The following is a 27,784-nucleotide window of genomic DNA, read 5'->3' on the forward strand; positions in this document are numbered from 1 at the left end:
GTCAATTACAGAGGTCTGGACCTCAGGGACCTCAATGGTAGGTACAGCCATGCTAATATGTACCATTTTGGTACAGATGTGTACCTATGAGGTACCAATATGCAAAAGTGTACTTTTTGAAAAGGTACCACCCCAATGACAACTTTTGAAGCGTGGGAAAAAAATAAACGGTAAAATGGGGATACACTAAACCAAGATACATAAGATACATACGAATTTCACAATAGTAATTAAAAGGAATGCATTTTATTTATTTTTAGCAGTTGTTTTTGACCTCTTTATTATCAACTAATACAATAACCATGACAAATGTGACAAAAAGTAAGAAAATTACCTTTATGATTTCACAGTACAATCCATAACGCTAATCATTATGTTTATGACGAATAACTGTGACAGCACTCTCGGACGCATGATATTTACTGTACATCAGTTTTCTATAGGCCTGTTGCTAACTTATTTTCATTGACTCCTTCCCTATATAATGGACAATTTAGCATTCGCTATATAGGGAATACATTTTATAGATGTTCATTCTTTTTAATCGAATGTGCCATTGAAAATGTGTATTTTTTAATCATCATACATTGGTATCTGTAGCATTTGCCAACAAGGGAAACTATTTGCACTTGAATAAATAAATATAAATGAACCAACATTTGTTTTGCACTTACAATCCTCTATAAAAAACGACTTGATTTGTGTGTTTGTGATTGAGTTAAATGGGTAAATGAACTAGGCCTTGATACAGTGGCTCCACCTCATAATCACTACTGCACAGACTCTGGCTCTAAATGACTTCATCGGATCAAGATGTCAGCAGCTTTTTTGAGATATTTTGGCATTACTTTTTTAAAATGGAAGTCTTTGGAGATGTGTCGTCCATCTTTTTTACAGTCTATGTTCAGGACATGCAGCAGTTGTTTTGATTTACCAGTTTTCAGAGTTGCCACCATGAATATCTGATCATCAAATCCTGAACATTTAAAAAGGAAAGATCAGACATAATACACTGCCTCAGATCTGTTTAAAACTAAACTCACTTTGTTCATAACATGGTGAAAAAGATAAAAGCATTGAGTCAATAACTCACCTCAATGTCTCCAGTTTACATTTTGGATCCCTTTGTAGAGCAGAGAGCAGCTTTACTTCTGAATCTCCTAATTTATTAAAGCTGAGATTCAGGTCTGTCAGATGTGAGGGGTTTGATCTCAGAGCTGTAGCCAAAGCAACACAACCTTCATCTGTAACCCCACAGCTGTAAAGCCTGCAGAAAAGAGGAAAAAATCCTCACCTGTTCATAAAGGAAAGTTATGTGCTTATGGCCCAGGTCATAGAAAAGATGGCAAGTGCATATAGTTCAATACACTAACTGACCCACATAAAACATATTCAGCCATCCGGTTAAACTGTAATTAATGATGTGATGACACTCACTGTAATTTCTCCAGTTTACATTCAGGATTCTTCAGTACATCAGAGATCAGCTTCACTCCCGAATCTCTTAGTTTATTATCAGACAAATTCAGTTGTCTCAGGTGTGATGGGTTTGATCTCAGAGCTGAAGTCAGAGCAACACAACCTTCATCTCTAATACTGCAGAACTCCAGACTGTAGAGAGAAGGAAATTATCAAATCTGTACATAATAGTCATTTGTTAATGTGTTAGTTAGTGGTATAATGTGGTATGTACCACACTTTATTGCTCTATATGTGTTTTCCTTACCAATCAGCTACTGTTTCTATTTCTAATATATACTCACATGTTTGTAGTTATCTAAATAGGGACTTGGATATTTACACTGAACAAAATAATAAACGCAACCTTTGTTTTTGCCCCCATTTTTCATGAGTTGAAGTCAAAGATCTAAGACTTTTTCTATGTACACAAACAGCCTATTTCTCTCCCCAATTTTGGTGACAAAGCTGTCTAAATCTGTGTTAGTGAGAACTTCTCCTTTGCCAAGAAAATCTTGGAGGTGAAGAAGCTGGATGGTGGATGTGGAGGTCCTGGGCTTGTGTGGTTACACGTGGTCTGCGGTTGTGAGGCCGTTTGGATGTAATACCAAATTCTATGATGCTTATGGTAAAAAAAAATAACATTAATTTCATGGGCAACATCTCTGGTGGACATTCCTGCAGTCATCATGCATATTGCACGCTACCTCAGAACTAGCGAAATCTGTAGCATTGTGCTGTGTGATAAAACTGCACATTTTACAGTGACCTTTTATTGTGGCCAGCCTAAGGCACACCTGTGCAATAATCATGCTGTCTAATTAGCATCTTGATATGCCACACCTGTTAGGTGGTTGGATTATCTCGGCAAAGGATTAGTGCTTAGTCTGCTTACTAACACAGATTTACACAGATTTGTGAACAATATTTTAGAGAAATAGGCCTTTTGTGTACATAATAAAGTCTTTGTTCTGTTCTTTGAGTTCAGCTCATGAAAAAATCATTGGAAAAACAAGTGTTGTGTTTATATTTTTGTTTGGTGTCAATTAAAAATATTGATAAAATAATTGTTATAAAAATATGCAGTGCGACACTTATCGCACTAGGGCTGTCACTTTTGAGAAAAATCAAATTCGAACAGATATCGAATATCATGCAATGTATCCGAATATATTAGAATATCTAAATATCTAGGTGCCCCCGCGCGCATAAAAAAAAAAAAAAAAAACGTAATGGAGATTCAATTTATTAACAGTGACAGTCATAAACGGGGCTGTCTGCATTACTTTTTTTTACTTAATGTTTTAAACAGCAGGTTATCAACTAATGAATAACAACGACTCAAAACAGGTGACAACTTAAACAGCAGCAGGAGTAAGGCATATAGCCAAGCCCAAACGAAATCCGCACCCGCAGATTTTGGCGGAAAACTCAGCTGAATTCCGCGGATATAATGCCCTTCATTGACAAGCACACATATCCCGTGCTTGAGCCTGTTTGTGAGAAGAAATCTCATTGACAACAAGCACACATACAAATACTATCTCGCGCGTTTGTGAGCCGTCATTGACAAGTGCATTATCTCTGCGCTTGCTGTTTGCTTGACCGTTTTTAAGGATAGAGAGCACAAACCCTTTGATATTTGAGATGAAATAAAACATACCGCTGAGTTAAGCAGAGCTCACTTGACTCTGTCGTCTATGTGACGCGGGACAGTCAGCACATGATCATTTCAAATTCGTTTACAAGACAAATTTTGTTGTTGGTTAATATAAACTTTACATTGCGTTGTAAACATGATGAAATTATCCTCATACATGCTAATTTTATAATGCGAATGTATTAACACAAGCTTTTTATTCTGCTATAATATTTAACATTATAAACAATTATATGGTAAACTATACAAACTATAATTCTATCGTGACATGCACATTAGGTTTAAATTTGATTCCCTCTCTTGCGCACATTTGCCGTCGGTCTCACTCTCAGCCTCCTTCCTATTACGAGGTGTTACTGTAAAAATTGCACTAAATATGGCATTTTAAAAACCGGATGGTTTATTTATAGTTCGAATACGGATATTTCACGTCATGTTCGAATGCATATTCGAATATCGAATAAAAAGTGACAGCCCTATATCACACTGTGCGACCCATAGTTTGACAACCCCTGATCTAGATGGAATAATGCACAAGCATTTGGTAATACCAATTTCTTTATAAATGCATAGATTAAAGATGTTAGATAATTTAAAGGTAAAATCCAAAATATATCACACAACAAAACAATTTCATTTAAATTTAGGAGATCAGATCAGGTCAGATGCTTTGATAGCACAATAATACTTACTCTAGTTTCTCTAGTTTACAGTGAGGATTTTCCAGTCCAGCAGCGATCAGCTTAACTCCTGAATCTCCTAGTTTATTATAGTTCAGATTCAGTTGTCTCAGGTGTGATGGGTTTGATCTTAAAGCTGAAGCCAGAGCAGCACAACCTTTATCTGTAATACTGCAGTAGCCCAGACTGCAGAGTGTAAAAAACATGAATGATCTCTCAGATATATGTGTAAACTTTAAAATGGTAGTTTTTTTAACATACACACACAGGTTTGTTTTGCTATTTTTGTGGGGACTTGCCAGGCCTTTTTTCTTTTTACTGACGTAATTAAATTTTTTATCTAGTATCTATAACCACACCCCTAAATCTAACACACAGAAATCTTCTGCATTTTTACATTTCTAAATGAGCATAATTTAGATGAATTAATTTCCCATGTGGTGCCCGCTGGTTGTTCCCTATAATGTCCAGCAGTGCATGTACAGTACATGCATACTATTCTGATGACAAAATTTGCATCATATGCACTGTACGCTGAAGTAAACCTACACCTTCATGTTTTACTATCCTTGTGTGAACATTAGGTGCAAACAAGAACACACAAAACAGAACAAACATCAATGTTAAAGAGGCTTATATCTTCATTGCCCTCTCCCACTTGGTAGATCAGACCACAAGCTTGTCCTGCTTACACAACTTTATAAATCTTCTGTTTAGGGTTGGTGTGTGACGACAAAAGCACTGAGGAGACGGACTCTGGGGGTCAAGGAATTTGCGCAGTGCACATAGGAATGATATTGACAGTATAGTGCTCTGTGTTAATGACTGCAATCATTTCTGTGTTGATAAAATCCAGCTACTGAAGTGATCTAAAGAAAGGACCAGCAGATGCTACCTGAGAACACTTATGTCATTTTGTAACACAACAACACTCACTCTAGTTTCTCCAGTTTACAGAGAGGGTTCTTCAGTAGACCAGAGAGCAGATTCACTCCTGAATCTCCTGGTGTATTCTTGGATAGATCAAGTTCCCTTAGATGTGAGGGGTTTGATCTCAGAGCTGAAGCCAGAGCAGCACAACCTTCATCTGTAATACCACAGCTGAAAAGCCTGCAAAGGAAAAAGCAATTCACTTTTGAACAATTGTTTAACACCCCAAATAATGTGATGACTAAATGCTGTTTGACTGATGGGTTGCACCCAATATACATTTTGTAGAAACATCAATCAAAGCAAAGTGTTTTGGTTCCTCGTCTTTTTCTTTTAATTTTCTATACACATGATCATCATACACATTGAGACATGACCTCAGCATATAGCACCATAGGTGCAGTGACTTCTTAGCACACCAAGGTGGTATGTTAAAATTTTTTGACTTTAAATACATATTTAACAAAAACAAATAATTAATTCAATTCAATTCAATTTTATTTATATAGCGCTTTTCACAATTGTTAATTGTTGCAAAGCAGTTTTACATGAGTAGATGTAGAGGAGAACACAGAAAATCAATAGATAGTATAAGAAGTAGAATATAGTGGCTAAGAGTGAACCGTACAAACGAGCATATTAATAATGTAACGTATACAGTAAAGTGCTAAGTTAAGCCAAAGTTAGCTGACTCTCCCTGGGACGAAAAAAACCCTAGGAGAAAACCCGGTGGGAAAAACTCCTAGAAGGACAAAAACCCTAGGGAGAAATTAATATATATTTACATATATAGACACGGTAGGGATAGGAAGAGGGTAAGCAGATTAAACTGGTTCAGCCAGTGGTCGTTGGTCGCGCATCGGCTGGGCATTACGTTGAATAAACAAATAGACTCTTGCATTTTCTCATCTTTAGGGGTACATATCCATTGGATCATCAGACATGTCTTTTTCTATCCTGAATGTGCACTTGAAGCAGTCTGATTTAGATAAAAAAGTGGCAATTATGGTGTGCAATAAGCGGACTGCCGGGGTGTGCATCTTTGAGTTTGTTTTTGTGTTAAGGAACACAATAATTAAACCATCAAAATTAAAAAGATCATTGCTGACGGGCTATTTTGATGTTAAGAATATTAAAAATAGAGTTTTAAATGTTGTAAAACTGTAATTTGCACTCACTGTAATTTCTCTAGTTTACAGTGTGACTCCTCCAGTGCAGTAGAGAGCAGCTTTACTCCTGAATCTCCAAGATTATTCACAGACAAATTGAGTTCCGTTAGGTGTGAGGGGTTTGATCTCAGAACTGAAGCCAGAGTAGCACAACCTTTGTTTGTAATATCACAACTGGAAAAGCTGCATAGAAAATACAACACACATCAGTATACTTCCTAAAGGGGTCATGCCATTAGGAATCACATTTCCTTGATCTGTAGACATAGCTGTTCTTTCATGTACATCCTGCATACTTTAAAGCTTACTATGACCTCCTTATCAATTATTAAGTTCTGGATTAGTGATGTTAGATATATAACCTGTCATTTTCATAAAACCTGTCTCAGAGAAAGGCACAGGACAGCATTATTTTGTTGTCTCTGCCCACTGCTTTTTAGTCAGTGGCGGGACTCAAATGGATTTGAAGGAATAGTTTACAATCATGAAAAATTGTAATAACAGTAAGGTTGTGATGACCGACAAATATTGTGTTGTTGCTGGCTGTGGAATACAACCATCTTTGCAGGGCTTCTGAGGAATCTTGATGTTAGAAAGAAATGAATTGTTTATTTTTTTATGAATGCACTGTCATATCAGCACTGACAAAAAAAAGTATCTTTGACATGGTGACAACACACTACTATAGCAGCTTAACCAGGCATCGTCCTCTTTTTGCCTTTGCATTCGGTGGGAATTATTTTAACAATATATATTGGAATGTTTGACTTTATGTAAGAAGCATGTTGAGATTCTATTAAGTTTGTTTTAGTTTTTAATGTTTTTTGGTGAAAGAATATCTCCCTTTGGGGTAGACAAAATACTCACTCAGCTTTTTTGGATGCTTTGACCACTGGCAGCAGTCTCAGAAGACATTCTTCTGATGGATCATATTTACTCAATTTAAATTCATCCAGCTCCTTTTCCGAGTTCAGCAACACAAACACCAGGGCCGACCACTGAGCAGGAGACAGTTTGACTCCAAAGAGACGACTCCCACGTCTTCTGCTCAGATATGACTGGATGTCCTGCACTAGAGACTGATCGTTCAGTTCATTCAGACAATGAAACAAATTGATGGATTTCTCTGGAGATTGATTCTCCCTGATCTTCTCTTTAATGTAAGCAGTTGTGTCCTTAATGCTTTGAGAGCTGTTTACTGTCTTTTTCAGGAGGCCTTGTAATAGAATCTGGTTAGATTTCAGTGTGAGACCCAGAAGGAATCGGAGGAAAAGGTCCCATTGTCCGTTCTCACTCTGTAAAGACTTGTCCACTTCATGCTTCAGTAAATCTGTCAAATTTGTCCTGGACATATTCCAGAGTCCTGAGGTTTGTTTTAAAGTTTCAAAGAAGCACAACATCTTAAATAAAGCAGCCAGAAACTCCTGAATGCTCAGATGTACAAAACTGAACACTTTCCCCAGGTGAAGTCCATGCTCCTCTCTGAAGACCTGAGTACAAACTCCGGAATACACTGACATTTCTCTCACATCAATGCCACACTCTTTTAGGTCCTCCTCATAGAAGATCAGATTCCCTTTCTCCAACTGCTCATAAGCCAGCTTTCCTAGTGACAAAATGCTCTTTCTAGCCTGATCACGATCAATTTCATGTTTTCCATCATACTTCTGACTCTTCAGTTTGGTCTGATAGATTAGGAAGTGTGTGAACATTTGAGTGAGAGTCTTGGGGATCTCTACTTTATTCTCTGCTTCACTCAACATTCTCTCTAGAACAGTGGCTGAAATCCAGCAGAAGACCGGGATGTGACACATGATGTACAGACTTCTTGATAATCGGATGTGTCTGATGATTTTATCAGACAGGATCTTATCACATATTCTTTTTCGGAAATATTCTTCCTTCTGAGGGTCATTGAATCCTCGTACCTCCGTGACTTGGTCGACACACTCGGGAGGGATCTGATTGGCTGCTGCTGGTCGTGAGGTTATCCAGATCAGTGCAGAAGGAAGTAGATTCCCCTTGATGAGGTTTGTCACCAGAACATCCAATGAGGTTGATTGGGTTACATCAGACAAAGTCGGATTGTTGTGGAAATTCAGATGTAGCCGACACTCATCCAGACCATCAAATATAAACATTACTTTATAGTCGTCAAAATCTCTTGATTTTAGTTGTTTTGTTTCTATGTAAAGGTGATTCATAAGTTCCATAAGACTGAGATTTTTATCAATCAAATTCAGCTCTCTGAAAGTAAATGGAAATACGAAATGAATGTCCTGATTTTCTTTACCGTCACTCCAGTCCAGAATGAACTTCTGTACAGAGACGGTTTTTCCAATTCCAGCAACTCCTTTAGTCAGCACAGTTCTTATGGCTTTGTCTTGCCCAGGTAACGCTTTAAATATATTAGTGCATTTGATCGGTCTCTCCTCTGTCTCTGGTCTCCTGGATGATGTCTCAATCTGTCTCACTTCATGTTCAGTATTAATCTCTCCACTCCCTCCCTCTGTGATGTAAAGTTCTGTGTAGATCTTATTCAAATGTGTTGAGTCCCCATGACTAGAGATACCTTCATTAATTCTCTGAAACTTCTCCTTTAGTCTGGATTTGAGCTTTTGTTGATATGTGGGCATCAGTTCTGACAGATTAAAGGGGAAAATAAGTAAAATCAAACATTTTTGTTGTTTTAAAATAATGAATTAAATAATCAAAATGGAAAAGTTATGGAAGGTTGTTTATCTTTGATTGAACATCAAATGTTTCCAATCACATGTTGTATATATGATAATTGAAGTCAGTATATAAACTATAAACATAAACTTTAAACATTGAGTGAGCCTACATGCACAAAATAAATGCATATCAAAAATCTGCTCATCATTCACTGACCAAAATTATATATATATAATGCAACACTTTTGTTTATGCTCCTATTTTTCATGAGCTGAACTTAAAGATCTAAGGGTGCTTTCACACATGCACTGTTGAGGTCGGCCCAAATGACGTGTCTGTCCGAGTACGGTTCGTTTGGGTCAGTGTGAACACAACAGCCGCACTCTGGTGCGCACTTAACGGCTGCTCAGAGACTGCTCTAAACAGGTGGTCTTGTAGTGGCTGTCGCCGATCTCTGGTGCAATCCATCTGTGGTGTGAACGTTGCTCAACCCCGGGCTGAACCAAATACGGGAAGTTCTCCACATGTTTGAGCCACTGTTTGAGCCAGGTGTTATATTGTAGGTAAACAACAAATAAAGCCATCTTGGTTCGTTGCAGAAATTTGCTGTCTCCTGAACATTTGGGCTGATGATTTTATAAATGCATAGCTGTCCTCCACACACACAAATAATGATGGCTCTGTGAGAAGGGCTTTTAATAGAACAGTTGCGCAATTTCGCATTAAAGCAAGAAACTTCGCAAAGACGTGTATTGTTTATCTCCATATCTTGCTAGCCTCACTTTTCCTGTCAGGCCGGTTGTTGTGGAAATGTGGGGGGTGGTCATGGAGGTAAGAGCTGTCAGAGACCAATGACAGCGCTGACCGTTGTCACATGGTGTATGGTGCGGCGTTTCGAGAACGGTAAAAGCACCATATGTGAACACGAACCGCACTAACTGAAAATTGATACAATGATACTGGCCTCCCTAATACCCTAAGGGAGCTTTCACATCTGTAGTTCGTTTCATTTGTTCCGGACCAAAAGCAAAAATGTATACATTGTAGATTTTTTGCAGTTTTGGTTCCTTTTCACACCACACTGTTGAAACGAACCAAAATGCAGTCATGTGATAACGTCCACATCACTCATTAGCCACATGTCTTTGAAAGTATTTTCTAAACTGTTTTTTGATTGGTCAGAATCAACATGCAGGAAATTACAATGGAACCCGGGAAGTAAACAAAAAGGAGAAAAATACAGCAGACACCATGTACAGATCAACGCGCGCTGTAATTATGTCCGTGGTTGTTTAGTTTCTATACAGCACTCTAGACAAACTGTTCATTTCCAGAATGAAGCACGGATGTGGGATGAAAACAACGTTTTAATGCACTACAAACGGCGAAGCATCGTGCGAAGCACGAGTCTGATTGCGGCATTCTCACCTGTCCAAACGAACCACACCAAGTGAGCTATCAAACTATGGTACAATTCAACCGAACTAAATAAGACAGGTGTGAAAGCACCATAAGACATTTTCTATATACACTAAAGGCCTATTTCTCTCAAATATTGCTCACAAATCTGTCTAAATCGGTGTTAGTGTGCATTTCTCCTTTGCCAAAATAATTCATCCACCTCACAGGTGTGACATATCAAGATGCTGATTATACCGCATGATTGTTGCTCAGTTGTGCCTTAGGATGGCTACAATAAAAGGCCACTCTACAATGTACAGTTTTACTGTATTTGGAGGGGGGGTGTTCATCAGTCAGTATCTGGTGTGACCACAATTTACCTCACACAGTGCAACACTTCTCTTTTGTATAAAGTTGATCAGGTTGTTGATTGTGGCCTGTGGAATGTTGGTTGACTCCTCTTCAATGGCTGTGTGAAAGTTGCTGGATATTGGCAGGAATGTGAACAGGCTGTCATTTATGTTCAATCCAGAGCATAAATGAGTGACATGTCCGGTGAGTATGCTGGCCATGAAGGAACTGGGATGTTTTCAGCTTCCAGGGTTTTTTTTACAGATGAGCAACATGAGGTGATGATCGTGGATGAATGGCACAACAATGGGCCTCAGGATCTCTTCAATGTATCTCTGTGCATTTAAAATGCCGTCCATTTGTTTGTTGTCCATAACATACGCCTGCCCATACCATAACTAGGGTGGCCATTCGTGCCAGTTCCGCCGGAAACGTCCCGAACATGTTTTCGGGTTCGTTCTCCGGAAGTCGCGTTGCTCAACCGCATACGACATCGAGGTACTCACATTTCAGTTAAAATACATTAGAAAATTAAGATTTATTTCTTTTAAGACATACAATCATTGTAGTTTCATTCTTACCTTGAAATGTAACGGTTGCTTTTCTGAAATTAAATCCGAAATATTAAACCTTGATGACGTATGTGGTCGACCAACGCGCTTCATGAGAACGAACCCGAAAACATGTTCGGGACGTGTCCGGCGGAACTGGCACGAATGGCCACCCTAACCATAACCCACCGCCACCATGGGCCACTCAATCCACAACGTTGACATCAACAAACCACTCACCCACACATCTGCCCTGTGCAGTGAAAACCGGGATTCATCCATGAAGAGAACACCTCTCCAGAGTGCTAGATAGTTTGTGACCTCGATGAGGACGACGAGCATGCTGATCAGCTTCCCTGAGACGGTTTCTGACAGTTTGTGCAGACATTCTCTGGTTATGCAAACCGATTGTTGCAGCAGCTGTCCTGGTGTCTGGTCTTAGATGATCTTGGAGGTGAAGATGCTGGATGTGAAGGTCCTGGTCTGGTTACACATGATCTGCAGTTGTGAGGCAGGTTCAATATACTGCCAAATTCTCTGAAACGTCTTTGGAGATGGCTTATGATAGAAAAATTTACATTTTTTTAACAGCTCTGGTGGACATTCCTGCAGTCAAAATTGCTCCCTCAAAACTTGTGACATCTGTGGCATTGTGCTCTGTGATAAAACTGCACATTTTAGAGAAGCCTTTTATTGTGGCCAGCCTAAGGCACACCTGTGCAATAATCATTCTGTCTAATCATCATCTTGATATGCCACACCTGGAGGTGGATGGATTATCTTGGCAAAGAAGTACTCAATAACACAGATTTAGATAGATTTGTTAACAGTATTTGAGAAAAATAGGCCTTTTGTGTACATAGAAAAAGTCTTAGATTTTAACAAAAACAAAAGTGTTGCGTTTATTATTTCGGTCAGTGTAGGAACCTTTTTTCATGAGTTCACATTCAAATCAATAAACCGGCTATGCAGAAAACTGCGTTTTCATGTGATTTAGAGATTTGTCAGGTTGCTTGCAGGCAGTGACTTCACTGCCTATTTTACTGTTGTATATCTTCTCATGTCAGCAGAGCCTGGAAATGTAACATGAGCTTTAAATGTCGCAGTTTCTGTCAACTACAGTTAGGTCAAGAGCAGACTTTTATGCGTTACTTTATGCTTACTTCCATTTGTGCCATTTATAATAAATAAAGAAATCTACCTGTGCCGATTGTTTTTTACTTTAGCCATTTATGACTTTTCCCCTGATAAAACTAAACAGTGATGTGATGAACCAGATTTCTTACTGGTCTGTAGTGTGTTTGCGAGGTCTGTCTGCTTCATCTTCCTCAGGATGTGCAGTGTGATCTTAAGAAACGCCTCTCTAAATCTGCTATGACTCTTATCATCATCCTCCTCCTTTCTCTCAGAAGATTCTGGGTAATCTGGATTTAACATTTTCTTCAAACTGTTTAACTCATTCTTCATTACAGAGATGATTTTGTACTCAACTTCCTGAAATTGCAGTGAATAATCAAACAGTGAAGTTTCATTAAATAACAGACAGTGAACAAAATAATCAAAACACAAATCAAGAACACATTTATTTGAAGTTTAATAAACAGCCTGAAAATTTAAATGAGTCAACTTAAATTAGTAAGTAGCTACTTATAACTATCAGAGTTATCAATGTTGTGGCATGGTTTTGACACTTTGGGAACACTTCTGGTGCATGCTGGTGTTTACAGCATGTATAAAAACATGTCTATAGGCTATCATAGTGCTTTTTGTTGTGGTGTGATTAATGGCACTTGAACCAGTCCACTGGCCAGTTGGTACGACCATAGCCTACTGTATAAATAGGCATGATTTTAAATAGGTACACCAGAAGCGCTCTCATAGCGCATGTGTCTCATTCCTTTCTCAGGGAACCGGGTTATGCAACCTAAAATGTTTTCATTGCTACACCTTGTTCTGCAAGTGGTATCCATATTTGCACATACTATATTAGGTGGGTGAAAAATGTATTATGAGGGTAACCAAAAAATGATTTAAATCTGTAGCAGCTGTCTACAGCTATTTCCTCAAATCTTAATGTCATAGTGACATTGTGGTTGGTTTATATTATTCAAAATGGCAAGCAGCCTTTGGAGCATCATCATTAGCAGGTGCCAAGCCACTCTCTAAGAAACCAAAAAGAGTACCCTATAGCAACCTTTTAGCAAGATCTGCATTGGAAAATCATAGAGCCATAGATCGAGTTTCTGACCAATGTAAGCAAACTTCCAGGATGCTATACATGTTAGCACTGAAAAGCTACATGTTCATATTTATTACCTAATAATAAAACATTTAATAAATACTTATTAAAACACACATGTTAATTATGTTAGGTCCATGCCAGCATCATGGTAAAATGTGCTAGCTTCATGCTGAATCATACTATCTTCATGCTAAATCATGCTGTCTTCATGCTAAATCGTGCTAGCATCATCTCAAAATGTGTTAAATTGTGCTAAAATCATGCTAAGTCATGCTAGCATCATACTAGCATCATGCTAAATCATGTTAGTTTCATGCTATCTTAAATGCTAAATCATGTTAATGTCCTGTTTAATACTGTAAAGCATGTTAGCTAGATATTTGTCTGCTATTTATTTTTCAAACGTACAGCTTTATCTTAATTTCCTACAGCTTTTTAAACTATTCAAAATTTTTAGACTAGGGTTTGTCAAGCCAACTTAAAGTTTGTACTTTAATGGGCGGTTTCCCAGACAGAGATTAGACTAGTCCTAGATTCAAATAAATGTAAAAGCTGTCCAAACTGAGAACAACTTGCGCTGTTATATCTTTAAAAACATCAGTGCACTTTGTTTTGCTTCAAAATGCACACAAGTAATGTTTTTAGTAAGGCATGTTTGTTAATACTATATTTACTAAATTAACTAAGGCCTAGTCCTGGTTTAAGCTTATCCCTGTCCGGGAAACCACTCCAAAATTTACTACCTAGTTGTCATTACTGGCCCAATAATTAAAATTACTAACAGAAAACCTACATTTTTATTGTTTTATTTGTATAGTGCTTTTACACATAAGAATTCCCTATATGACCACAAATTTAAATATTTGGTTCTTAAAGGCATGCAAACACACACCTTGAAAATGGAGTCCAAGTTTTTTCCAATATTTGATTCTGATTCATCCAGTGTTTTTCTGCAGTGAAACAAAATTTTAGATTTTATGGTGAATGTGAACTAAGTACTAAATAAATGTTTATATTTCTAATACTGTAAACTACATAACACCTCGGATCAGTGGAGGAGTCTCCCAAGCTGAATTTTATTTGCTGATCCATTGAATCATCACTCTTCATAGATATCCAGCTGGGTTCAGGAGATTCATTCAGACAAATACTAAAACAAAACAGCAAACAAACACTGATTAAATAATATCATGCACCCAAAATCTTTACTTTAAGATAGAGAGAAAGAATCAAACATTACACTTTAGTGTTTGTTGAATAAAGAAAACAATACGTATACATATTGAACAAAGTGGTTTATTTACACTTGCAGTAACAGGTAGAGACCACGTGTATGACAATAATACTATAAGTGTGCGACACATAAATTATAAAAATGCCCGAGCTGCGGCCGTGGAAAAATCAGGAGTCGGTCCGCCGTATCTCGACTGGGGGAAGGTTTAACGACTCGGGGGTGGGCTCGTTGGAAAGGCATAGGGTTAGCGACCTGAAGGGGTTGTGGTCCTGACTTAAGGTGCCCTGAGCAAGGGCCGTTTAACAAACAGGGGACGGCCAGCTGTATCTCGTCCGGGAAAGGGTTACAGACTCGGGGGGTAGGCTTGCTCGAAAGGCCCGTTCGGCGAGAGTTAGCAGCACAGCTATGCCCATATCCATCAGCCTTCATGATGGTCTTATGCCTGCCATCATGCTATAATATAATTTTTGTCTAAAAGGAAATTTCTATTTTTTTTATTCATGCTCCTGAATGCAAACCCAGGTGTATTGACGACAATCCCTACCCTGCGAAATAGGGATGGGTTGGCTATTGAGTAAAGTGTAAAGCGGAGAAGACCTAAAACAAGGTTGTTCGATGTTTTGTAATCTAGAAGTTTGATCAAAATCCATTTTGATTGAGCAAATGACCGATCCTGCATCTCTGATGCAAATGAAGACATGTTGTCATAACTTTTTGATGCATAACGGCTACCGTAGTTGCAATACCCATTTGAAAACGTGAGGCACTAGAGAGCACTACTTGTTTGAATGCATATACAATTTCACTGTTAGATGGGAGAAATTCCTACACAATGTCCCTTTAAGACTGGTTTTGTGGTCTGGAGTCACATATAATAAAGAGCAGAGCACAACCGTACGCATTTTGGTTTCAACTCAATCAATCAATAAATATTTGAGTTAGATATTTTTACACAAGTAGCACACACACATCTCAACTACAAATGAACACTTAAAAATAGTTTGTTGAAGCTATGGTTCTCATACATTTACACATAAAGTGACAGAAGTGCAAATGTTACAACTTACCCCATATGTAGGATTTATTGTAACATACAGAGAATTTTCTAGCAAGTGTTACCAAACCTTATTTAAACATCAATAATTGTATACTACTCTATCTACAGTATATACTAGAGGTGGATATTGTTTGCACATCTGTCTATAATAGATAAATAACTACACATCCATCCATCCATGATCCTTCATCTAATCATCATTGTATTATGCATTAATGCATATAAATAGATTTTTTAAAGGGCAAAAAAATCATGATTGTGAGTGATTTCCCCTGATATTGTTATTATTTTGATTAATGACATTTACATTGTTTTCATTTTATTAACATTACTTGAGGCTAAGTTGTAACACTACTGTATGTTACTGTAACAAACCACTGCTGTGTAAAAAAAAAAATACAAAATCCAAGCTATCAATAGGATTTTGTGACTTACACAACCAACTCAGAAATCTAAAAACCTGATAAAATGCTAAATAACATGATAAAGAAATCTTTGAATGCGCTAAAACACTCTTTGTTCAGAATCTCCACAAACATAAACATCACAAAAACATCAGTGTATTTTTCTGTGTAGTTGTCATAGTTGTACATTGAACTTTTCCAGCAATAAAAATCTGACAGTAATGCACACTTTATGGCTGATAAAAGTGTATTTTAATGGGGGTCAATCACAGATAACAGTTGCTCACCTCATCCATTCTCATCTCTTCTTCACACACTTGTCCAAACACATTTAAACATTCTGAGATAAACTTGAGCTGATCGGGGGTGGGCATAATCTGTTAAGAATCTAATTAAATCTGTTGCATTGAAAGCTGTGATTCCTGGAATATAAACTGAATTTATTTCCTTCCTGTGTTACAGTAACTGTGTTACACACTCATATCATAACCCAACCAAACCGTGCTCCAGCGTGATTGTCCCCCCTCCATCCCCCAGAAGCACACTGTATTTTGTGCGATCCGAGCCCTGGCACGCTTTCTTCAAAAAAATTATAATTACTAACCAACCCTTTGCACTTATGTATTGCTGTTCTTGTACCTCACTTGTAAGTCACTTTAGACAAAAGCGTCTGCTAAATTACTAAATGTAAATGTAATGTAAATGGATGTAAGTCAAGCGCTCTCTTAACACTGGAGCCCATCGTGATGTTAAGTCTGTGTTTGTTTTTTCTGAGACGTTTGGTGCAATGGCACACAGCCCTTTTACATGCCATCATATTGATCTGTCGCATATGCAGCTCAGACATTCACATAACTGCATGTAACTGCCTCACAGTTTTAGTTAAGTTTGTTATTATCTTTTGATTCCTACCTGGAAATATTAGTAGATCGTTTAGGCGGAACTAATTAGCGCCTTTCTGGTGTTCCGCACGTAATTACAGGGCACACAATGACTGAAGTGAAGTGCTAAAAGAGCATGACAAGAGCTCGTCAAGCTAACTAATATTAAGAATATTAACATCTGGATGTATTATCTAAGGAGAAAGGAGACAAGAAAGAAGATTTTAAGTTTAGCCCCTCTTAAGTAGAAAGCAGCCTACGAGGTATGTTTCTTTTATATCCGGTTTTGTGATATTTCACGTGCATCGTTTGTTAACTTGAGATATGTTTCACATGAATCGCTTGTGTTAACTTGTGATATAATTTACATGCATAGCTTGTGTTAACTAAGTGTGTAACTATAGTGACACGATCTGAATTCAAGACATACATTCATTTTATTTATAGTATTCTTTTATTTTTTGTTTTCCTTTAACCCAGTTCTCACGGGTTGACATGACATGTTGGAGAAATAAAACCCCGTTTTTTAAACAAGATCTCGTGCTTCGTGTTTACTACTGGAGGGAGCTACAGTGAGAACTCGACGGCAAAAAAGTGCGTATTGTGGACGTGGTTGGGTCGGGACATCTCCACATCGCCATGCGCCGTCATTCCAGCCCTCATCAGTGCAAGAAGACGTCGTGCCCACGTTAAGAATCAGGTTCCCTAACGCAAATAAAGCTGCAACTTAGAAACATTGAGCATTCTGCACAAGAGACTGAGAAATATTTTTGCATTTCACATAACAAGTTAATGTTGTTTTGTTTACTTGCCTTTCAAATAGAAGTTAATTGATATTGCCACTGTGTTGATATTGTGTTCACTAAATATTACCAAGAACTATTAGTACTAAGAGTAAGACAACATTTATAATATTTAAGCATTTAAAGGTGAATGTTTATTACTTAATATTGTACATGTACAAGTTTAACTAATAGTTAATTTATTTATTTTTTGTTTTATACCTCACTTGTGGTGTTCTAAGTTTGAATAAGGCCATATAGCTTACAATTTCTCAGGTAACACCATAGCTCCATTGATTGCAAAGTAAGTGTTATCTAACTGTTATACTAATCTTTGAGTACAGTTTTTATTTTGCAATATTCAAGTTAATTTAGCTGCAGAGAGTATTTTTTCTCCATAAGAGGGCAAGTAGTTAAAGGCTGAGTATTCATATATCAGATTAAAATAACTACTTAATTGAGCTTTGCTACATTGAACTTAGGTTGCCGTGAGCAAAGTAATTACTCAACTAAATGCAAATTTAGTTTTAAACCAAACTAAAGTAAATTAAGTATAATGGCAGAGTCTGAGCATTTTCTTGAGAGTGACAAAGAGGGTGCAGGTGAAGACGCGCAACAGCACTGCGCAGGCATGCAACCACAAGCTGCTAAAGGCACAGGAGATAATAACCACACTTCCTCACAAGAGCCACAAAGAAGCCAAAGAGTCCGCAAGCTTACGGAAAAGGGCCAAGAACTGCACGATGAACAAGTAAGAAAATTTACACACCGTTTCAGTGTGAGCTACGAGAGGTGGAAGGCTATTACTAAAGACGCCAAGCAAGCGCTGCATGGACAATGCTCAAACAACCTGCTTCATAACCACATCACCAAGATACGCAATGCCTCAGATGATCTGAAAGCTGCTTATGAAGATTTAAGGCACATTGACCGTCCTGACCAAGACTCGCGTCGAAGAGTAGACACCTGTGAAGCAGTAACAAAAACAATCATCCAAACTGCAAGGACCCTTTTAGACACAAGAGGGGATGAAGAACAAGAGGTGAATGCAAAAGAGTTTGTAATTAAAGCATCAGACTCAGACAGGATAAGCGTCAACTCTCACCGCACCAAGTCATCTGCTCGCTCTCGTACTAGCTCAAAAAGAACATCCCGTTCAAGCCAGTCTTCTGCAAGACAAGACGCTGCTGCTGAAGTGGCTGCTAATGAAGCTACTTTACAAGTACTGTTAGAGCAAGAACGTCATATCAAAGAACTTGAAAGACTTGAAACTGAAGCAGCCAATTTACGAGCCAAACAAGAGGCTGAAAATGCAGAAAGACAAAGGGTGCTGGAAGCCAAGCGCAGACAACTAGAAAAACTAGAGACCATTAAGAAGCTAAAGGCTGCCAAAGCGAGACAGCAAGTATATGAGCGAAGTGAATGCTCGGATGAAGAAATATCTGAGCTGCTCCATCAATGCATCCCTCTGAAGGAGAATGAAGAAGTCCAGCATGAAAGTAGCCTATTGCGGCATCGTTCTCCACCTCCACCTCTGACACAATCAAGACAAGAAGATAATACTGCAGCTCTTGTTAGAGCATTCGCAGAGTCCATCAGTGCAAGTCGTCTTCCCGTACCTGAACCAACAACGTTCAATGGCGACCCATTCAGATTCAATGACTGGAAAGTCTCCTTTCAGACACTTATTGACAGGAAGAACATACCAGCTGAAGAAAAAATATACTATCTGCGAAAGTATGTGGGTGGACCAGCAAAAAGGGCCATTGAAAGCTACTTCCTGCTAGGCACAGAGTCAGCCTATTGTGCAGCGTGGACCCTCCTAGAAGAGAGATACGGCAATCCATTCCTTATCGCCAAGGCCTTCAGAGATAAGCTCGATACGTGGCCCAAGATAAGCTCCAAGGGGAATGTAGAGCTTCAAGAACTTGCTGACTTCCTTCGCAGCTGTGAAGCGGCCATGTTTCAGATCAGAGGTCTTGAAGTACTCAATGATTGCAACGAAAACCAAAAAATACTCTCTAAACTTCCAGACTGGCTGACTTTAAGATGGAATAGGAAGGTAATAGAAGTGGAAGAACAAAGTCACACTTTCCCAAGCTTTAGCCAGTTCGTCAAGTTTCTCACACGTGAAGCTAAAATCGCTTGCAACCCAATGACATCCCTCCATGCTCTTAAACCAAGTGAAAGTGAGAAGATCAAGGTTTCAAAGACCAGAGGTCATGGAGCAAAGGTATTAGCAACTAACTCAGATGACAAAGCTGTTACCACAGGCTGTATCTTCTGTGAAAAGACAGGTCACAGTTTACACAAGTGTCGCAAATTTATGGATGAGACAATTTCAGAGCGAGTCAAGTTTGTCCAGGAGAAGAAATTGTGTTTTGGCTGTCTAAAGTTTGGCCATTGCTCCAGGGACTGTGAAAACAGAAATATCTGCGATATGTGTGAAAGGAGACATCCAGCTTGCCTCCATGATAATCGCACAAAGGAAGAAAGGATGTCAACGCGGACTAGTCGAGCAAGGGACAGTGACAGGTCAAAGGAAAGGAAAATGGATCGGCCACATGATAAAGCAGCAAGATCGTCATGTGAGGCAACATCCAATAGAGTTATACAGAACGTTAAAGACACTCATACATCTACAGTCGTCCCAGTATGGTTGTCAGTAGCAAGTGAGCCAGATCGTGAAGTTCTTGTCTATGCACTCCTCGATACACAGAGCGACACAACATTCATCCTGGAAGAAACGGCAAAGGCTCTCCACACAAGGAATGAACCAGTTCAGCTAAAGCTCTCCACGATGGCTTCAAGAAACACAGTCGTGCCCTGCTGGAAACTGACTGGACTACAAGTTAGAGGATTCTACTCAGACAAGATAATTCCTCTGCCAGCGACCTACTCGAGAGAATTCATCCCGGCAAAGAGAGATCATATTCCCACACCAGAGACTGCAAAGGCATGGCCGCACCTTGAACATATTGCAGATGAGATTGCTCCTCAGCAAAGCTGTGATGTAGGTCTGCTGATCGGCTACAACTGTCCTCAAGCTCTTGTCCCAAGGCAAGTGGTGCCTGGCAAAGAAAATCAGCCCTTTGCACAGAAAACAGACCTAGGCTGGAGTGTAGTCGGTTATGGCAACCCATGTCTCGACTATGGAGATGAAATTGGAGTAAGTCACCAAGTCATCGTGAAAAAAGTGATACCTGGTCTCCAGTTCTCTTCAAACCTCACAAGCGAAGTGCACTATGTCTGTAGAACCCAGGTCAAGGAGGTAGTCTCACCCGCAGACATCATCAAGGTGCTGGAAACTGACTTTGTCGAAAGGTCTCTGGAGGACAGACACATCTCTCAAGAGGATCTCAGATTCCTGTCAAAGATGGAAAGAGGCATCAGACTTAAGGACAACGGTCATTATGAGATGCCGCTGCCATTCAAAAATGAAAGGCCCGACTTACCAGATAACATGGTGTGTGCCATTCACCGTCTTAGATGCTTAGAACGGAAGCTGAAAAGAAACCAACAGTATTACAAAGACTATAAGACCTTCATGGATGAGATCATAACACGTGGAGACGCAGAAAAGGTCCCAGAAGAAGACATCAACAAAGCTTCAGCATGGTACATCCCAAACCATGGGGTGTATCATCCCCAAAAGCCTTGGAAGATACGTGTTGTCTTCGATTGCTCGGCAAAATTTCAAGGAACATCCTTAAACGACCATCTCCTGACCGGTCCAGAGTTAACAAACACCTTGGTGGGAGTTCTGTGTCGTTTCCGGAAAGGCCCAGTGGCTATCATGTGTGACATAGAACGCATGTTCCACCAGTTTCATGTTAAAGCAGAAGACCAGGATTACCTAAGATTCTTGTGGTGGGAGAATGGAAATCTTGAAGTCAAACCATCCATCTATCGAATGAAGGTCCACTTGTTTGGTGCTGCTTCATCACCTGGCTGCGCTAACTATGGACTGAAGCACCTCGCAGCTGAAGGACAAGGACACTTCAATGAAGCCACAATCAAGTTCATTCAAAAGAACTTCTACGTTGATGACGGCTTGTCAAGTTTAACATCTGAAAGCCAGGCTATCCAGTTAGTGAAGGAGGCAAGAGAGCTCTGCAACACAGGCCAACTCCGGCTGCACAAGTTCATTTCCAATAGTCAGAAGGTCCTAGCCACAATCCCCAAGGAAGAATGTGCCGAACCCTCCCAAGACCTGGACATGGCCCTGGGGGAACTACATGTAGAAAGAGCACTTGGCATACAGTGGTGCGTGGCTTCTGATGAGTTCCAGTTTCGAGTGACAGTCAAAGAAAATCCACTTACCCGAAGAGGGGTATTGTCCACGGTCGCTTCAGTATACGACCCACTCGGATTTGTGGCACCGTTCATCTTGGTAGGAAAGCAGATTCTGCAACAGATGTGTCGTGACAAGCTCAGTTGGGATGACATCTTACCTGATGATCTTCAACCCCAGTGGGAGTTCTGGCTCCAAGACCTGCAAAATCTGGCTAGTGTGAAGATACAAAGATGTTACATTCCATCAAACTTTAAGGCTCAGAGTTACGAGCTCCATCATTTCTCGGACGCCAGCGTTTCAGGTTATGGCGAGTGTTCGTACCTCAGAGCAGTCAGTACATCAGGTGAAGTCCACTGCTCTTTGGTAATGGGGAAGTCAAGAGTAGCCCCTGTTAAGGTTACCACCATACCAAGACTTGAGCTGTCAGCAGCAGTCGTAGCTGTCCGCACCAGTGATATGCTTAAAAAGGAACTGGAGATAGATTGCTTACAAGAAGTGTTCTGGACAGATTCAAAAGTTGTACTTGGATACATCAGTAATGAAGCCAGGAGATTCCATGTGTTCGTAGCGAACCGTGTGGAACGCATCAAGCAAAGTACAGAGTATGCACAATGGAGGTATGTGGCTTCTGAAGAGAATCCAGCAGATCACGCTTCAAGAGGTCTTGCAGCACAACAACTTGTAGCTTCTAACTGGTTCACGGGCCCAGACTTTCTTTGGCAGAAAGAGCTACCCAGTGGAGTAGTCAAGGTGGGAGAGATTACAAGTAGTGATCCAGAGATAAAGAAGGCCCAGACTCATGACACACAAGCAAAGGAAATAAGGTCACTGTTAGATCGCCTACAAAAGTTCTCGGACTGGTCAAGGATGGTGAGAGCTGTAGCCAGATTAAAGCGGCGTGCGAAGGAAGCGAAAGGCCTCAAGCCGAGGTCCTGTGAAAGCACCTGTTTAGAGGAAAGGAAAGAAGCAGAGCTCAGCATAATTAAGATGACTCAACAAGCAACCCTCTCTCAAGAAATACAGGACATCCAGTGTCATAAGAACACACAAATCAAAGGCAAGGCCAACAAATTACACAAGTTAAGTCCATTCCTGGATGACCAAGGTATCCTCAGAGTGGGTGGCCGCTTAACTCACGCTGCTCTTCATCCACACGTGAAACATCCAGCTGTCCTCCCTAGAGACAGTCATGTGTCGGCATTACTTGTCAAACACCATCACGAGAGAGTGCACCATCAAGGAAGGGGAATGACTATAAACGAGCTCCGATCTAATGGCATATGGATCCTGGGATGCAGCAACGCAGTGTCATCCCATATTTATAAGTGCATAACGTGCAGGAAGTTCAGAAGATGCACGGAACAACAAAGGATGGCAAATCTACCGGAAGACAGAATGGAAACAACCCCTCCATTTACTTACTGTGGGATGGACTGCTTCGGGCCATTCTACGTCAAGGAAGGGAGGAAAGAGCTAAAGCGTTATGGACTGTTACTTACCTGCATGTGTTCGAGAGCAGTACACATCGAAATGCTTGATGATTTGACCACAGATGCCTTCATCAACGCTCTGCGTTCAGTCATCGCTATTCGAGGAAAAATACGACAAATAAGATGTGATCAAGGGACAAATTTCGTTGGCGCTAGACGTGAGTTTATTGAAGCATTAAAGGAGATGGATCAAGAGGAACTCAAAGAACTGAGATGTGAATTCGTCATGAACACCCCAGCCTCAAGTCATATGGGTGGCATCTGGGAAAGACAAATTCGCACTATCAGAAGTGTCTTGACTTCCATTCTAGAACAGTCAGCCAGACAACTTGACTGCTCCTCACTACGAACCTTCCTATATGAAGTCATGGCTGTTGTGAATAGCAGACCACTGACCACTGATCATCTGAACGATCCGTCCAGTCCAGAGCCCTTGACACCAAACCACATTCTGACCATGAAATCTACAATCATCTTTCCTCCTCCTGGAAAGTTTGTCCGAGAAGATTTATACCTGCGAAAGAGATGGCGCAGAGTTCAATTCTTAGCCAACAACTTTTGGACACGGTGGAAGAAGGAATATCTCCTCAATCTCCAACACAGACAGAAGTGGATCAAAGACTGCAGAAATGTTAAGGTCAATGATGTTGTTATTCTGCAAGATGATGCTGCACCACGAAACCAGTGGAAGTTAGCAAAGGTTATTGAAGTATACCCAGGAAAGGATGGAAGAGTGAGAAGACTCAAGTTGCTTATCAGCGATTCAACTCTGGATGAAAGAGGAAAGCGCATCTCTAAACCTGTTCATTTGGAGAGACCCATCCATAAGACGGTTACATTGTTGGAAGCAGACTGAAGACTCCTGCACCTTCTAGTCACTCTTTTCCAGTTCTTAAGTTCAGCCATAAATAAATAGTTGGTACTTTAAAATTAACATTTATATGCAGTACGCCCCTCTCTAAGCTGTTCTGGAAAAATCACCTGTGATTTGGTGGGAGTGTAACTGCCTCACAGTTTTAGTTAAGTTTGTTATTATCTTTTGATTCCTACCTGGAAATATTAGTAGATCGTTTAGGCGGAACTAATTAGCGCCTTTCTGGTGTTCCGCACGTAATTACAGGGCACACAATGACTGAAGTGAAGTGCTAAAAGAGCATGACAAGAGCTCGTCAAGCTAACTAATATTAAGAATATTAACATCTGGATGTATTATCTAAGGAGAAAGGAGACAAGAAAGAAGATTTTAAGTTTAGCCCCTCTTAAGTAGAAAGCAGCCTACGAGGTATGTTTCTTTTATATCCGGTTTTGTGATATTTCACGTGCATCGTTTGTTAACTTGAGATATGTTTCATATGAATCGCTTGTGTAAACTTGTGATATAATTTACATGCATAGCTTGTGTTAACTAAGTGTGTAACTATAGTGACACGATCTGAATTCAAGACATACATTCATTTTATTTATAGTATTCTTTTATTTTTTGTTTTCCTTTAACCCAGTTCTCACGGGTTGACATGACATGTTGGAGAAATAAAACCCCGTTTTTTAAACAAGATCTCGTGCTTCGTGTTTACTACTGGAGGGAGCTACACTGCATAACCCTGCGCGCATCAGAAGGTTTTTATGGAGGCAGATGAAAGTGAGTGATCGCGCAATTGACGACTTCTTTTTTGCGATCACATTGCACGCTCAGCGCCTGAGCCCAAGTGAACCACGCTTGAGTGCGCCCTGGGACTTATGCTTACATTTAAATTCATACCGTATTTAAAAATTTAGCAGACACTTTGATCAAAGCAATTTAAAAAAGTGAGGAAAACAACAAAGTGAATTAAGTTTGTATTTATCCAAACACACTGCAGACTAGGGCTGTCTCAATGATTAAATAATCGGCTCATTGCGATTGTTTGACCTCATCGTGATGATTTCAGATCACCGCAATGATTGCATATCTCTTTAAAAAACACAAGGGGGAGCTGCAGCGTCTGTATAAACGAGATAGTATCAGTTGACGCTCTTTTACTGACGGTGTAATGCGATACATTGCAAAGCCATTTAATACAGTGGAAAAAAGCATTTAAAGAATTGCTGCAAAACTTTGATTACCAGTATGAACTGCCAGGTAAAACATACATTTCCAAAACAGCAATTCCAAATTTAGGGAAGTGAAGGATGCTATTCTTAAGAATCGGTAAGGAATTGATTTTTTTGCAGCCACTACAAACATGTGGTCCAGTACTAATATGACCTTAGTAGGATCATGTGTGGAAATTATTTCATGAACAAACAAAAAATTATGAGACTTAAATGTCAAAGCAATAGAACAGACAATTAATCATCACTTTCTGGACAAAGTTTAAATTCAATCTTACAGTCACACATTATTCCTGTAAACAACCAGACATACGGTACAATACTGTATATCACACTCATGGCATCTCACCTGTGCTCAGTAGAAGAGTTTTCCTTCATAAAGAGATGTAAAGGATCCATTGATTGTTTTCCAACATTGCTGTGTTCAGGTAAAACTGACAGACTAAAAATAAAAAAAACCCATTGTATTTATTTTTATTCTTAACGTTAAATACTTAAAGCATAAAAGCACAACAGGTTATCTCACCTCTCGTCTGTCTTTGTGTCCTTTTCTTCAGAGAGACTCATTCTGAAAGCCATGCTATCATCTAAAAATCTATCATTAAATCCACTGAATCAAATTATTACAGACAGCAGCAGTGATTCAGACAAACACTAGTGTTTAGTTATGAAACTACTCAGACAATTTACAGATGTTTTCCCCTCCTGATGTACTTTAACCTCTTTTATTGCACATCTTTTTTTATTGGTTTCAGGAATTCGGTTGTAAAATATTACTGTATGTGTTTACATAAATATTTCACTGCTATTAAGCCATAACTTATGAAATGTTGTTTGAAACCTCATGCAATTAAAAAGACCACAAATAAAAAAATAAACACAATAAGGACCAGCAAAATAGCAGTCTTATCAATCAGTCTGTTACCAAACAGAGGGTCGGAAATTGAAAACAATGCAGACAAATGTAAAAAAAATAAAACGACTTAAATGACTCATTGTCTTAACTTTGGATGACACTATGATACTGAATAGTGTGTTATTAAATTAAGCTAATAAATGTATTTATCCAAAAGCAGTGTGTTGTATTTGTTTTCCTGAGTCACATCGACAGCCATCAGGTCTGTAAAGTTGATGACGTGTCATGTCTTCTGATCTATAACTGGATTGCACATAGACACTTTACATAACAAATCATAATCTAAATTCACTCGGTTTATAGCGTAGCAGTAACACAAGATCATTTATTGCATGCACATACGGTACTTAAAGCATGATAAAGTAATTATTTAGATTTCAGAATGAGCACGTTTGTGATGAATAATACATGTATACTGCGTTCTGACCACTGATCTGATACTCTAATGAAGATGAATGTATAGTAACACACTGTTTAAAAAGTCAAATGTACAACTATCAATAAATAACTATAATGTATAGGACATACAGTAATGTAAAATGAGACTTCAGATATAAAAAAAGAGACTGATAAAGTAATGTTTTATCATTAAAATCTGATAACGTCCTATTAATTTAACATTCTTAATTTACAATTGTGATATAATCCAGTCATTTATATAGATAATGTCCATTTTTCTTGTGTGTTATACAGACCAACTTTATACCCTTGATAAAATCTTGATTGTTTTAGTGGTGTTCTAGAATAGGTTTTATACTTGATTAAAAAAAAAAAAGAATATATTGTTTTACAAATATTTTATATTATTGCAGCACCTGCTTCTCGGTTTGTTTTAAATGCTTTGTTACCCCAGGACTCAATGAACGTTATATAATGAATACACTACTAAACAAGTCATCCAGGTTTCCCCCTCTTTTTAGTTTTTGTGCATGTTTTGGGTGCATGGTAATTATTTAAATAAACTAAATTGTGAAGTCATAATAAACAGAAAAAGTGAGTTGCTGTCCCATGAAGCCATTAAATGTTGTTACTAAGAAATGTTTTCTATTAGAGAACATTTTATCAAGTATTGTGGTCAACAATTTGAACTTAGAACAGTATCTTTAATATATTAATCAAGGCAGAATAGAAGTGACATCAGATCAATCACACATCATATATGCAATCTCTTACAGTATAGGGTCAAGTGATTGGTCTTTCAAGTGATTGGTTTTCTATGCTGAAATGGAGACAGAGCTCTCCAAAAACTAACAAATAAAATTGAGACTCTGCGCATATTATACAGAATACAATAATTTTAGTAAAAGCTTTCACAGTTCTTTATTGTTCACAAGATATAATGGCATAGCAAACTGTTATATGTTAAATTGATTTTACTATTTATATAGCTAAGCATCGTGGAGGTATTTTATGAATTGAATCTATTTTATAATAATGGTTATATATGTTTCTCTTGAAATATCTCCCTCAAGCCATTTTTTTGTACAGTAGATGTGATTATACATGGTTGCATG

General features: G+C 38.9%; 1 protein-coding gene across 1 annotated transcript; it reads right to left on the reverse strand.

The window, feature by feature from the left end:
• Positions 1-283: 283 nt before the first annotated feature.
• LOC135771526 (NLR family CARD domain-containing protein 3-like) lies at positions 284-25,798 on the reverse strand. The gene is made up of 11 exons (XM_065281822.2): positions 25,704-25,798; positions 14,161-14,268; positions 14,011-14,068; positions 12,163-12,370; positions 6,765-8,538; positions 5,907-6,080; positions 4,735-4,908; positions 3,811-3,984; positions 1,438-1,611; positions 1,094-1,267; positions 284-976 (listed from the first exon to the last, which is right to left on the reverse strand). The coding sequence occupies exons 1-11, from the start codon at positions 25,751-25,753 to the stop codon at positions 970-972; spliced, it is 3,075 nt and encodes a 1,024-aa protein (XP_065137894.2). The 5' UTR covers positions 25,754-25,798; the 3' UTR covers positions 284-969.
• Between the last annotated feature and the right edge of the window lie 1,986 nt (positions 25,799-27,784).

Source organism: Paramisgurnus dabryanus, chromosome 8 (genome assembly GCF_030506205.2).
Source record: "Paramisgurnus dabryanus chromosome 8, PD_genome_1.1, whole genome shotgun sequence".
Classification (NCBI taxonomy): Eukaryota; Metazoa; Chordata; class Actinopteri; order Cypriniformes; family Cobitidae; genus Paramisgurnus; species Paramisgurnus dabryanus.

Excerpts from the sequence above, each read along its gene's own strand:
- LOC135771526 (XM_065281822.2), bottom strand. The coding sequence starts at position 25,753 with ATGGATCCTTTACATCTCTTTATGAAGGAAAACTCTTCTACTGAGCAC. Across the intron at positions 14,269-25,703 it reads AACTCTTCTACTGAGCACAG|TATTTGTCTGAATGAATCTC; the intron begins GTGAGATGCCAT and ends GTTTTGTTTTAG. Across the intron at positions 4,909-5,906 it reads TGTAAACTAGAGAAATTACA|GCTTTTCAGCTGTGGTATTA; the intron begins GTGAGTGCAAAT and ends TTTCCTTTGCAG.